Source organism: Arachis hypogaea, chromosome 19 (genome assembly GCF_003086295.3).
Source record: "Arachis hypogaea cultivar Tifrunner chromosome 19, arahy.Tifrunner.gnm2.J5K5, whole genome shotgun sequence".
Lineage (NCBI taxonomy): Eukaryota > Viridiplantae > Streptophyta > Magnoliopsida > Fabales > Fabaceae > Arachis > Arachis hypogaea.
The window spans coordinates 155,118,062-155,133,270 of NC_092054.1; the positions used below are offsets into that span (position 1 = coordinate 155,118,062).

Sequence of the window (15,209 nt, forward strand, 5' to 3'; positions counted from 1 at the left end):
TTGAATTGATAGAATTTAACATTAATAAATAAATTATTTGAGCTTAGTTTAAAACAAAAAAATTTCAGTCAATAATAGTTAATTTTTTTATTTATATTTTTATTCTATATTTTAAAATTTAAATTTTAAATTTTAAATTCCAAAATTTTAATAAAAATTAAAAATAATTCTACAATAAAAAAAAGTTGGCTAATATAATATTATTTTAATTAGAAATTAATTCTCTTGATTTAACTATTAAAATTTTTTGATATAATAATTTTGAATGAGCGAATTCATTTTATAAACATTAAATCAAATAATATTATTCAAAAAATCTTGATTTTTTGTAAGTTGAAGATGATTTTTGTAAGTTTACAAATCCTATAAACTTACACTCAAATTTACAATGTAATTTGTATGAAGATGAATAAGCCATTGACAACATTGCCAAAATCTCAAGCAATCATGGACACTCCTTCATATTACCCTCTCTCACTCCTCCTACTCCTCTCCCTTCCGCCTCTTCTCACATTCTTCCTCCTCCGCCGCCGCCACTCCTCCTCCCACCGCCAGCCTCCAGGACCACCAGGATGGCCAATTTTCGGCAACTTATTCCAGCTCGGAGACATGCCACACCGCACCCTCGCAAACCTAAGCCATACCTACGGCCCCGTTGTGCGCCTCCAGCTGGGAGCCATCAACACCGTCGCCATCCTCAGCGCCAAAACCGCCACTGAGTTCTTCAAGTCCCACGACCACAACTTCGCCGACAGGACAATCATTCAAACCATGCGAGTCCACAACTACGACAAGTCCTCTTTAGCCCTTGCCCCTTACGGCCCTTACTGGCGCCTCATGCGCCGCCTCGTCACGGTGGACATGCTCGTCGCGAAACGCATCAACGACACCGCTCCCGTCCGGCGCAGGTGCGTCAACGACATGGTTTCCTGGGTAGCAAAAGAAGCTAAAAAAGTCAAAGCCGGCGAAGGTGTCCACGTGGCAAGATTCGTGTTCTTGATGTCGTTCAATCTGTTCGGGAACCTTATGCTTTCCCAAGACATGTTTGACCCGGAATCGGAAACAGGTTCGGATCTGTTTAAAGCAATCATGGGGCTTTTGGAGTGGACGGGGCACGCGAACGTGGCGGACGTGTTCCCGTGGCTTGTGTGGGTGGACCCGCAGGGGCTGCAGCGGAGGATGAAGAGGGACATGGGAAAGGCCATTGATATTGCTTCCAAGTTCGTGAAGGAGCGGTTGCAGTTGCAGCATAGTGATGATATGGCTAGAAAGGATTTCTTGGATGTGCTGCTTCAATTTCAGGGCGGTGGCGGTGAGGAGGCACGGAATATCTCCGACAAGGACCTCAACGTATTCATTTTGGTAGGTATCATAGTATTATTTTCCCCGTTGACTAACATTTCATGTGAATAATCATCTTATTTTTTTCATTTACACATTTAATCAATTTTGTGAGGAAAAATTTGATCAATAGTTTAAAAGACTAAAAATGGACGAAGAATCAAACTAGAAAAAAAAAAAAAACAAATACAAATAACTTTTCAGTCAATCTTTAATAAAATTTTATTTTTAATAGATTTTATACTGAATTTATTTGATAATTTATTTGGTGCATTCTGTAGTGTAGTGGCTTGTATATTTGGCAACTAAGGTGACCACAACGTTAAAACTAATAGGAGAGGGACGTGTGTAGTCTTTGACACTAGAAGGAGTTAAGTTGACTTTGTTAATAGCACCATAACTCAACTAAGAAGCAAGGTAAATCATTGAGAGATGACAAAGAGTTCGCGTGTAGGATTGCTTTGAATTTGGAAAAAAAAAATGAAAATTGAATCGATTAAATTTTAATTGGTTTGTGTTTTGAGGGTTATCTGAATTAAATTGTATTTGGGTTTAGATGTGAGGTTCAAACTTCTTTTGTGACAGTGTTCGATTTATATTGGTGTCGAAATACCATCGTCCAAGTTTTTCGTGAGGGAGGCGGGGGTAGTATCTGCAAGGAATTCTGATGTCTAAGTTAGCAAAGGTTCAAAGTAGGTTTTTTAATAGATTGGATTTCGATTATACTTGAGTATGTCAGTATACTTATAGTAGAAAAGATAACCACCTGTTAAAGAAGTTTCACCTTGAATGGTGGTGCCGTTCCCTTTTTTAGGAAAGTTGTTTAGATCTTCATTCTAAATGGGTAGGAGATATCTTAGGAGTTAGTTACTTATTCAAATAAGTAAGGTTGAATTGTTGAATTGTTATCATCGCGCGCGACCTCTATAAGGTCGGGTAGGAGTAAATGAGGCCACCTTCGTTGGGTGAGTTTTTATTACTTTTGGACCTGGCTTTATTTTGGGTAAGGGTATGAACAGAGCTCCTGTTTGAACCTATACTTTTATAAGGTCGAACTCGAGCATTTGTAAATTTAGCCTCCCACGTCGGGTATACTGCCTTTGGTAGGTCAGATACTCAACGTATTTTCGAAAAAATTTTGAAATATTGTGTCCCTTTATGGTACGGCATACGTTACTTTTGCAATTGTCTTCGGAACAGCGCATGTCATTAATGAGGGCGTGTAAATTTACTCTTTTGCCCTTTGTCTTATAAATACCCAAAATTTATTTCTTTCTCCTTTTTCAATTCTTCTTCTGAAACGTTTGTCCATTTTCTTTCTTTCAAAAATTTCTTCAACTTCATTTCCGCATCCCTTCTTGAATTCAAGGTTTTTTTTCGTCTTGAATAAAAATGATTTTTTCTGCGCCTTTGGAGTGAAATGTTTGTGTCTTTGTTGTTCAAGCTCTTTTTTTTATTCGCATTCCTTCAAGGTTAGAGTTTCTTATCTTTTTGAATTTCTATCTCTTTTTTCTTATTCTCTGAGTGGTGTTGTTGCTTTATTTTTTGGAGATGTTTTAAAAAAATTTTGCTTCTTTTTTTTTTATTGAATCTGGACTTTTCATTGTTACCATGAGTCTTGAGTATGGGGTTTTTGTTGTATTGCCCCTGAATGGTGTCAACTTAGCTGTTGAAGGTGGCATCATTTCTGTTTTTGGTAATGTGATTGTAGTTATTAACTGTGTGAGATGTTATACGTGTTTGTTGGGTGTGTGGGATGCTATACGTGTTTGTTGGTAAAACAAACAGCTCTTCCTTCACCCTTCCAATCCTAAGCCGAAGTCTAAAAAATAGAAGACCACCGACTCAGGGAGTGTCTATGAGCAGGGCTTTGATGCGGTGGCTTGGGCCCAAATATCACATCCTTCCAAATAGTTCTATTAGTATGGATGATGTTTTCGTGAAGAGCCACCTTCAAATACTTGCCCGAGGTGAAATTTGTGCGGCTGGGGTGTGTGCTTCATTATTGAAGGAGTTAGAGAAGAATCCCCTTGGCGCCACCCAGCAGGCTTTGGCTGACCTTCAAGCTGAGGTGGCATCCTTAAGGGAAACAAAATAGGAATTGGAGGGAGAGAAGGAGTCATTTTTGTCCGACCTTGAAAAATCTTGGGAAAGAGTAAAACAGGTGGAGGCTACCTTAGCCATAGCGGAAGACTTAAAAAAGAAGGTTGAGGAGAGTTATACCAGAGTCATCAGGGAGAAGCTTGACTTAGTAGATGAGGTCTCCAACTCTAGGGAGAAATATGCGGAGCTTGAGAAAACCATAGTCGAAGGTATGGACGAGATGGTGAAAAATCTAAAGGCTCAGTTCTGGGTTGTTGCTCCCAAGACGGACCTCTCTCTCATTAGTCCTGATAACATTGTGTTTGATGAGAAGATTGTTCCTGCACTTCAAGATGATGAAGACACTCTCATACCCGACCCGAAGACCTCAAAAGTCTGAGTTGAGGGAGCCTCTCAGAGCTTTCCCACCCGGATGGAACATGAGCTAATCTCTTCTCAGCCTAAAATTCTTTTGACTTCTTCCGTGTAACCTGAAGATATTTCCAACATGACTTCGAACAAGAAGATTCCTCCTCCTTAGTCTTTACTTTCTAAGTATTTGGATGACCCGGCCTATGGATCTTTTAATGAACAATTATTTTGTAATAGTTGTAGCTTAAACAATAAGACTTGTGGGAGAGTTGTCCAATATGCCCATAAGACTTGTGGGAGCTCGTCTACCCATGCTCCATTAGGTTGGGTGTGTTCCACCGACGTGAACTAGTGCTTGATTTTAAGGTTTGCCACTAAGCTTCTAAAGATTGAGTCGGTAAACTGAGTTCCATTATCCATGATAATGGAGTGTGAGACTCCAAATCGAGTAATAATATTCTTGTAAAGAAACTTTTAACTTCTTTAGGGTGTGATGGTTGTCAAGAGTTCTACTTCAATCCACTTGGTCAAACAATCAATCCCAACTATGAGGTACTTTACCTATTTGAGAATTGAGCTAAATATTCCCGTGCTTCTTCCAAGTATTTCTTCATGTTGAGATCTTTAACCTTCAACCCGAGTTCCTTCTTCAATATCTAAAATCACTCTTGCTCCACTTCTAGCTTTATTGGATGATCCATCTACATATAGATTCCAGGTAGTAGGACTTCCTTGGGATTCCGTGTATTTGGCCACAAAGTCGGCCAAATACTGGGATTTGATTACTGTCCGAGTTTTATACCTTAAGTCGAGCTTAGACAGTTCTATGGCCCATTATAGCATCCTTCCTACAATGTCCGTCTTCTATAGGATATGCTTCATGGATTGGTTTGTTTGGACTTTTATAGTATGAGTTTGAAAATAAGGTCGAAGCCTTCTGGAAGTGATGATAAGGGCATATGCGAACTTCTCTATGGTTTGATAGTTTAGTTCTGCTCCCTACAGAACTTTGCTAACAAAGTAGATAGGTTATTCGTGTTCGTCTTCTCAAACTAATGCTGAGGCTATAGCTCGGCTTGCAACTGCTAGGTAGAGAATGAGCAAATCCCCTAGAACAGGTTGGATAAGGATTGGAGGTTGGCTCAAACAGTATTTATTTACATTAAAATGACAATATTTTTGTGGTTTATTCAAAACGATATGAATATTATTTAAAAATTAGTTAAATTTCTTTTGCAAATATTTGTTATTAGCAAAATATAAGAATAAATCTTAGCACTCTTACTAACAAAGAATTATAATAAAATGTACAATCTACTTGATTGAAGAGTATATAAATTTAAAATTATAAGATTTTTAAATATATGTTTTAGTAATAATTTTATTTGAAAATAATTAAAGTCTATTTTATAAGTTATTTGAGAAATAACTTTTATTATAAAATTTTAAAATACTAAACATTTGAAATCATTTGTTTATATTATTCATTATTTCATAGTTAGATTTTACATCTTCAGTTATGTTCTACATAATTTGATGTCAATCCTTGTGTTATCAAAATAATCATCATGTAGGGTGTTTTCTCCTATCTTATGTAATTTTTTCCCACCTTTTGTTAAAGATATCATTAAAAACGTAACCCTTTTTTTTACATTAAAAATAGAGGTGGTGTGGTATTACGACCTCTAAAATAAAATATATACATAATAGTAGTTGAAAGAATTTAATAATTGAGGAGCCTTGAAGGAAAGTTTAAGAAAAAATCATTAAAAGAAAAGCGCAATGCTCACATAACAGAAACTTGCGTATGAAGAAAAGTAAAGGCACATATATATAACAAGAGCGGTGTGTCAAGAGATATAGAATGTCAAGCTTCGGGCTCAACATGTGAAGCCAAGGCTAGCCGGAGAATATCATATATAAATATACATCCCAAAAGTACTCAAAATACATAATATAAACTCCTAGACCTCCATCAAGCCTCTAAGAGGTACATAAGTGAAACATACACAAAGGAGAGTCTAAACATATATATATATATACATATAGCCCAAATATCAAAATATATCAGCCCGACTTTGCCTAAAAAAGAAACTCCAGACGCCTAGTGAGGTGCCTCTCGACCTGCGTCTGAAAACAATAACATATGTATGGAATGAGAACGAAGGGTTCTAGCATGGTAATGGTGCCAACATACATAATATATGAGGCCTCGAAAAAGTCAGAGGCGATTCTAGAACTCCGACACTCAGAATTAAAACTTAGAGTTATAATTTAAAACCATGAACAAGGTAAGTTATCTAAGGCCTTTAAGTTCTAACAAAATTCTAAATTAACCCCTCATTCTTCACTTTCTTCCAACCCTCCAAACTCCAATAGAATAACTCTTGTCATTCCTCTGCCAGATAGGGGATCTCTCGGTTGCACAGACATATATTACATACAAGAAAAATACAGATAGATTACAGTTACAGCAAACAGAACATATAACAGTTAAGCATAGATTATCAAGTAGGCAAACCTAAGTAATGCAAACTCAAAAAAATAAATAAATGAACTTGATGTATGCCTATCCTATGGCTGATGAGTCTCATCTGTCAGTTATATAGTCAAACCCGACAAGTCCGGTAGTTAAACCTTGGATAGTCCGTTCGTGTGTGCATCTCTAAGAGTCTATGCATAACTTTTACAATCAATTATCAAATTTAGCTCATTGGGGAAATTTCTGGGGAGTTAAAGTGCCAGACCACATCATGCGACGTAGAGTCAATAGAGTATCGAGTCTCAACCTGGATCAAGTGGTTGGAACCCAATCCATCTACCCAGAGAAACTCATATCTCAGATAAAAAGAAGTGCACCAGCCAAATCATCATTCAAGTTCAATTATTCTTTTTCATCTTAGCCATTGTTTATCACATATTCAGTGTTTCAGCACTTCTCAATCATAATTCACCACTTCACAAATTTTCTTCACTTTCAAGTTTCCATCTTCTCAAGGTTTACCCCTTTCAGTATGATTAAAACAAAGTTTTGGGATATTAAAGAGTAAAAATAGAGGTTTAGAGGTTAGAAAATAGGTTAATGTTCACAAAAATGCATTTTCCCAAAAATAAAGGGTCTCGTATACGCGAGCTCTGTCCGCGTACGCGAGTACACTGGACAGAGGCGAATGGCCGCGTACGCATGCGATGTCTCTAGCATATGCAGGGGTGTAATTCGCTATCTCGCATACGTGACCCTTGTCCACGTACGCGAGTTCCCCAAGACAGTGGCCAATTCCCACGTACGCAGCCATATGTCCGCATATGCGGGCCCTGTATTTTCTCAAAAACCTGTTACAAATATGTAGAAACACTTTTACACACCAAACTTCCGACACACATAACTTTTTCGTAAGAAAATATTTTTAGTCTATTCTTCAAACGGTGTAAACTTCACAGACCAAATTTTCATATGAAACAAGTTTGGTGAAGTTCGAAGGTCCAGAAGTCGGGTTATGGCCTGCCAAAGTTTGATAAAAAATTGGATTTTTCATCAAAATCACAAACCTCCATTTTTATAAATTTCCATTTCAAAACCAAACATTCAAGTTCCAACTCAAACCAACCATATCCAAAACATACCTAAACACTCTTCATTTATTCCACAACATGTCAATACTCAAAATTCATACTCTTCTCCTAACAATTCAAAATCAAGCAACATAATTCATCAATATATCAACAATCATTGCTCATATTCATCATCCTCACCACAAGCATCAATCATTAATTCATTCTCAAACTAACTCAACATTGTTAATCAAGATTACTAAACATCAACATAATTGTACATTCTAACCTATCCTATGGTCATCTAACCTAATTTTTCACGAAACATTATATATTACCTACGAGAAACCGAAACCACACCTTGGTTAATTTCTCCGTAAGCCCGGAACACCACAAACACCAATGTTCCACCAACGTCCCAAACACTAAAATGCATACCAACAGCAATTCTGCCTCCAAGGTCTACAATCAAGCTTCCATAACCACTAATTTTGTCCCAACACATATAATCTAAACCAATACAAATTCATATCACACAAAATAAACTTAGGGTTCATAGTTATTAATTCACAAGAGTTAGAGGTTTCTCACCTTAACGACGGAAACTAGGACAAGGCCCGGCAAGCCCACTAAGTTAGCTTGATCCTAAACACCAAAACATCACAATTTCAATACCAAATGTCCAAATTTTTTAAATTTGGGGGAAGGAGAGGCTGCAAAAGAATTTGAGTTTTCTTTACCACAATGTTTGGTGGTTTTGTAGAGTTCGACGCAGTGATCATGTGGCCATAAGCGGTGCGAAGATCGGAGCTCCGGATTGAAAGTTATATGAGATTGAACGGAAGGTAGGGTTTGGTTTCACAAGTTTTTCTCCCTCTTGCGTATTTCAGCAGGCATGCATTTGAAGATGGGGAAGGGAGGCTGAGATCACTAAGTGTGGCTTGAATTGGGTTGGGCCTTGGGTCCAACGTGGTTCTAGTTTGACCGGTTTGGCCCGTTGGCTCAGTTTTAGGCCAAAACCCTTAAAATTGGTGTTAAAATTCGTATTTTTAATATTTCTACCCCGTTGGATTAATAAAATTTGGTTTTATAATTTCTTTGATTAATAATTAATTTATTAACTAATTATTCACTATTTATGTGGAGTTTACAAAACAGATCTAAATTAGATTCGATTTTCATTGGACAACCCGAATCCACACCCAAACACAGATAGAAGCGTCATCTTCTTTCTTGTTCAGTGAAGATTCATGGTATCCATTGCTGCCTTCTATGTCTGCTGCAAAGACCGCCTTCGATGACCACCACGCATCCCGAGTCATCGCTGCTAATCTTTGAATCAGAAATCTTCAACGCTGAAACACTACCACTTTATAACTCTTCATCATTCCTAGGAAGCTCATCTTGAATCTATCCTAAGTCACTGCATGGACTATTTCTCCACCGCGAGTGCCGCTTCCCTGCAAAATTCCAATGACTGCGAAGCTTTTTCACAAGATAAGTTTCTTCTGCCACCAAATCCGACATGCCCTGATCACCGCCTTTCATGTTCTCACATTAACACCCATTTTTTTGGGGCTAATAATGTTTCATTTTTCATGTTTTTGTCGCCCCACTCGATAGTCCTCACTATAAGACTCTATTTTTTTGCATTCACTATCTAGTCTTGTCCTCATGGTAACTATAACACCATAATATTCAAATCCTTATGCTCGAGTCATAAGTCAATCATAATAAGGTGGTACGACTCTCTAGGTGGATTTTTAATACATAGTTTACAAGTATAATTGAAAGGGGTATTAATCAAGTTATCGAGAAGCTTGAAAAGAGTAAAAATAAAATCGCGAAGTTGTATCACTCACACATCGACAACTAGAAGATAAAGCATGAAGTCGAAAGTGATACACAGATAAAGGCATAAAGGAGAGTAAGAGAAGGACAATATATAGATATATAACATAAGTAAATAGCCACTAGTCACGACCTGCGAAGTTTAGGCCGGCTAGGGTACAATATGAAAGAAGTTGACAACAGAATCTCCTAACCTCTCCCAAAAGAAACATAAAAGCCTCTACAGGCAGGTTCAAAAGAGTTTAATTCATAATATAAGCTTTTCAAAGTAAAGGTGTAGAGATTCTAGGCAAAATATAAAGTAGAGAATATAAAGATCTTTGCCATCTCTCAGATGAACCACAGCTTACTTCTGAGCACTTGGACCTGTACCTGAAAAACAAGTGATATATACAGAATGAGAACCCCGACCCATGGGTTCCCAGTTCGGTAAAAGTGCCAAATAAATACAATGCATTGTAATAAAAACTCACTAAGCATCCTAAACTTTCTTTCACCAAATATTCATCCTATCTTCTCGCTAATCCTTGAATAGGCAACTGTCATAAGGGAATGCTAAATCTAATTCATCTTCCTCATGCTTCCCAACTTTCTAACTCTTCGACAATTCACAATCAGAATTATAAATGAAACCATCCTCAGCTATTCTGTCTCAGCAATTCTATATCATTACCTCATATCCTCACCTAGAGCAACTGAAATTACTTCACTGCATCTACCCAAAGAGGTCAAATTACCTCATTCAATAATCATCATCATTATTCAATTTCATCATCAACTCATCTCATTAATAACAGCCCTCAGTGTCAACCGGCACCAGCATGAGGGATCTCTCAGTTGTACAAACACAAGCAATACAGGCAAGTAATACACAATAAGGTACAAGTAGAACAAGTAGCACATAACCAGGTAATATAGCATATATGATATAGCAATCCAAAACAACTAGGCGAACCCAAATAATTCAAACATATGAAAATAATGTATGCCTACCCTATGGCTGATGATATTATCTATCGGTTATATAGCCAACCCGACATGTCCTGGTAGCTAACCATGGACTGAAACACCCATGCGGAGCAAGTGGATTTGAGCTACAACCCCCTTACTACTACCCACTTAACCCAGAGCCAGTGGAATAACCACTACTGCGGCTACTACCCAGGCGGGTGTTTAAAAGCTCAACCTGGAGCGAGTGGAATCACCGCTACTGCCACTACTACTCAGGCATCACAATCTCTTACCTGGAGCAAGTGGGACGAACCACCATCCTTTCTTCTACCCAGGTATCTCAAGCATTGACCCGGAGCAAGCAGGACGAACCACAATCCTTGCTACTATCCAGGTACAGTCTCTTTGTTGCGACTTATTACCATTAGAGGGAATCCGTGCCGTGTCATCATTAGAGGGTATCTGTGCCCTGTCACCATTAGAGGGTATTGGTGCCCTGTCACCCTTACAACCAGAGAGACAACACCAGCATATTCACATTTAACATTTCCCATCATTATTCATTTACCACATTCATTCATTAATCATATATGCATCTCCGACATACTCATGTTCAAGCTTCTTTTCATTACTAGGCATACTATAAAGATTTAGGACTTAGAGGATGAAAATGGAGGCTTAGAAGTCTGAAATTCGGCTTTAAAAATTCAAAAATCAATTTTTGCTGAAAACAGGGTCATGCGTGCGCGTCGTCCACGCGCACACGTGGGAAGCGGAGAAAAGCAGGGACGTGTAAGTGTCACCCATGCGCACACGTGGGAAGTTGAGAGGTAGGGGGGACATGTGCACGTCAGCCACGCGTACGCATGGATGTGTTTTGTGCTCCTCGCACAAAACCAGCACGCTACCATCACAACTATCTTGAATTTATACCATGCACCTGCATCAATACAGCGATGCGTATGTGTCGGCCAGGCGTACACGTGAGAGAGTAAAAACCGTGAGTGACGCGTGCGCATCGGCCATGCGTGCGCGTCGGAGTATGTTTTACCAAAAATTTTACTAAGTCTGAAAAAGCTGCAGAATTTAATTTTCAAATCTCAAACTTCTGCCTCACATAACTTCTTCCACAAAATTCTTTTTTCAACCATTTCTGAACCGTTGGAAAGATCGTGAATAAACTTTTATAAAAATCCGGTTTTGAAGAATTTCTAACTCCGAGGACCGAGTTACGGGCCGCCGAAGTTGTTCAAAAATCAGTTTTTATGCAAAAATAGAATCACCAATTATTCCAATGTTCACAAGCCAAATTCATTTCCACTCATCCAAATGACCACAACCCAACCACATTCAGATAATTACACTCAACCAAAATCAAACCTACCTCATCTACACAATTCAATTCAATTTCGTCACCTTCCACTCCTAAATTCCTAATTTCTTATTATTCCACATTCCTCCCGTTTATTCACACACTCAATATTCAATATCCATTCAATCTCATATGACACCATACAATACACACATCACTTACCTTCCTTACCTCTTTCCGGCCTCCGGCCCAAATTCACAATTTAAATGCATATTCCACAAACCAATATTAATTATCCAATTCATCAAATTCTCAACACACCAAACATACAATTTCACACAACTCTCAACCCAATCATTAATTTATATTATATATCAACTATACATATTAGTACCAACCATTTACACAATCCAAACTTAATCCTAGGGGCATTTAGCCTAGGAATTCTCATCACACCACACGGTACTTAAATAAAACTTAAACCGTACCTCTTGGAGCCGAACCAATTGAGCCTCTTCTTTGGAAGTCTCCACCAACCTTAGCTCCAAGCCTCACCAAAGCCCCACAAGCAATGTCAATCTTTGAATTGTGCACCAAAATCACCCAATACTCTAACATAATCAATTTTCACACTTATAATCAACCTAGGGTTCATAAAAATGATAAATCACAAGGGTTGGAGGGTTTCTTACCTTAACCCATGAAATTGGTTGAAGGAACTCACCAATGGCTCATACTAGAGCACTCCTAAATAAACCAAAATCATAAAATTACTCACCACCCATAACCAAACTCGAATTTAAGTGGGAAAACGAAAACTGGGCAAAGGACAATGGAATACTCACCATAAGACTTAGATAAAATTGTAGAAGATGAGAAGAGCAACGCGTGACCACAAACGGCTCGTCAATCGGAGTTCCGGAGAGAAAGTTATGGTGGTTTGAAGTTGATGGTGGCTAGGGTTTCTCTCTTCCTCCTCTCTTCACCATTTTAGGGTGTTTCTCTCTTCAAAAAGGGGAAAATGGGTTGTTTTGTGCTGAAATGAGTTCTTATATAGTGTTCCACTTGGGCTCGGTTCACTTATTTTAGCCCGTTGGCCCAATTTTAGGTTAAAACCTTTAAGATTAGAGTTTTAAATCGTATTTTAAATATTTCTAGCTTCCCAAATTATAATTTCTCCTTTCTTAACCTTATTCACTTATAATTAATTTATTTAGCTGCAGTACCGGATATATTTCAGCCGGTATTATCAGTCAAATTTTCAATGCCCATTTTTACGCAGGAAACTATGTTTTCTGACTCAGAAAAATTCACTAAGTCCAAATATCATATTTAAATTATCAAATTCTGATTGCTAAATTTTCTAACTATATTCGCTCCTATTTAATTTATATTTTAATTAATTACAGTTTGACCGGATTTTTCAGTAACAATGAAATAGTTAAGCACCAATCACCAATGTGATTCTCTCCACTAAGTAAACAAACTTTCTTTTAAAATTTATTTGCCATGTGTCACACATCTACTAGTAGGTCAATTTTTTACCATCCTTAGCCGCTATTCTTTATGCTGCCATTAAACTGATCAATTTGTTATAATGTTGGTTAAAATTAACCCCTAGAGCATCTCCAATGCATAGTTTTAATTTCATTTTATGGTCCAACAAGATGTCACATAAGTATTTGTGGAACCATATATCATAAAATTTGATTTGAAACTCAATGTAAAATTTGCCATTCCAATGCATAGTCTCATTTTACTAACAACAATACAATAACGTTACAATGTTCATTTAATAAGAATTTAATAAAGTATACAAGTGGCATTATTTTGGTGATCTTTCTTTAAAATGATAAGGTATCTCTTTTTTTATACCAATATCATTTTAGAATTGGTATCTAAAATAAATTTTAAATAATTTCAATTACAGTAAAAGTCAAAAGTGATACCCAAAATTGATTCCATTGGAGTTGCTTTTATAATGTTATTATAGCTTAGTTGTCCAACATTATTCATAAAATTATTATTTCAAATTAAAATGTAGGAAATATTCATGGCTGGATCAGAAACTACAAGCAGCACGATAGAGTGGGCACTCACAGAGCTTCTGTGCAACCGTAATTGCTTAATGAAGGTAAAATCCGAGCTCAATAGAGTGGTTGGAACCGCAAGGGAACTCAAAGAGAGTGACATAGAAAAGCTCCCATACCTTCAAGCTGTGGTGAAAGAAACACTTCGCTTGCACCCTCCCATTCCGTTGCTTGTTCCTCGAAGGGCCATTCAGGACACAAAGTTCATGGGATACTACATACCAAAAGACACGCAGGTCTTCGTGAATGCGTGGGCCATTGGAAGGGACCCAGATGTGTGGAAAGACCCTTTGACCTTCAAGCCTGAAAGGTTTATTTTTTGTGATGGTGGGTCAAAGGTAGATTATAAAGGTCAACACTATGAGTTCATTCCATTTGGTGCTGGGAGGAGGATGTGTGCGGGGGTCCCACTAGCCCACAGGGTCCTCCACTTGGTGTTGGGGTCATTGCTACATCGCTTTGATTGGGAGCTTGATAGCCATGTCACGCCATCAACCATGGATATGAGGGACAAATTGGGAATTACAATGAGGAAGCTTGAGCCCTTGCTTGCAGTGCCGAAGCTTGTTGCTCCATCATGAGTCTAAAGGTTAATTCATCAAGACCTCAGCTGCATTTCATATCGGTTAATCTATTATATGTATGTCTTGTCACTTTCTTTAGTGTTTTTGGGTAGTGAAATATTTACATCTTCACCCTTTTAATGTATTATGTACGTGGTTTGATATGTTGGTATCTATATTAAAAAAGACACGTTATGTGTTCATCATTTCAATTCATGCAAAAACACATCAAAATGGAGAATTTAGATGGAATGAAAACTACTTGTATGAATTTTATTGAAAGTAACTACATAAATTCTGTCTATCTTTCATTTAAATATTGGGAGTTTATGAATTATGATTTATGAGGTATTGTGCGAAAGTAGTTAAATATTTATGTCATCTTCACCCTTTTAATATATTATATATGTGGTTTAATATGTTAGTATCTATGTTAAAAAAGACATTGTATGTGTTCATCATTTCAATTCAAGCATGAGTGATACGGATTTTACAACCACAAACTACCGGTAAGTGCACCGGTTCAAGTAATAAACTCACGATGAGTGAGTGTCAATCCTATGAGGATTAATGGATTAAGCAAATAATAGTCAATCGATTATTCTAGTCAAACAATCAAAATTTAGTGTGTTTAGAAAGCTTTGACATAAACAATTGATGCAGAGTGAAATCGTCGGTTTGGAATTTTCACGAAATAATCACGTTGCAAGTATAGTTCCAAACCAACAGATAACTCACAATCAAAGTTTATTTTTTTTGTCACTTAAGTCAAACCAATAAAAATACTGAGAGTATTAGATATCAGATCATCTCTCGAAAGAATTGCAGGGAAGTATGCATATTATTGGTTATGGGATTTTTTTGCAGTTTTGATAACATGAAACAAGAAATGAAAGGTGCAAGAAAGTAAAGATCAAATAAAGAAATCAAATAGTAAAAGATACTTTTGGCAATGGTTAAGATTCAAGGTTTTCAATCTAGATCATTGACCACAACATGGCAATTACAAAGAGTTAATTCTACTTAGCTATCCTTAACATCGGAGGGAGAAATCAAATGGACATAGTTGATCCGAAAACCAACTAACAACCCTAA

At 37.3% G+C, this 15,209-nt stretch overlaps 1 protein-coding gene across 1 annotated transcript; it reads left to right on the top strand.

The window, feature by feature from the left end:
* The first annotated feature begins 369 nt into the window (after positions 1 to 369).
* On the top strand, positions 370 to 14,431 carry LOC112776832 (cytochrome P450 76A2). Its single transcript, XM_025821093.2, has 2 exons — positions 370 to 1,362; positions 13,506 to 14,431. The coding sequence occupies exons 1-2, from the start codon at positions 400 to 402 to the stop codon at positions 14,130 to 14,132; spliced, it is 1,590 nt and encodes a 529-aa protein (XP_025676878.1). The 5' UTR covers positions 370 to 399; the 3' UTR covers positions 14,133 to 14,431.
* Positions 14,432 to 15,209: the final 778 nt, after the last annotated feature.

Bases quoted from the DNA above. Each gene is read 5' to 3' on its own strand.
- LOC112776832 (XM_025821093.2), top strand. From the start codon at position 400: ATGAAGATGAATAAGCCATTGACAACATTGCCAAAATCTCAAGCAATC. The intron at 1,363-13,505 runs GTAGGTATCATA...ATTAAAATGTAG, and splicing joins ACCTCAACGTATTCATTTTG to GAAATATTCATGGCTGGATC.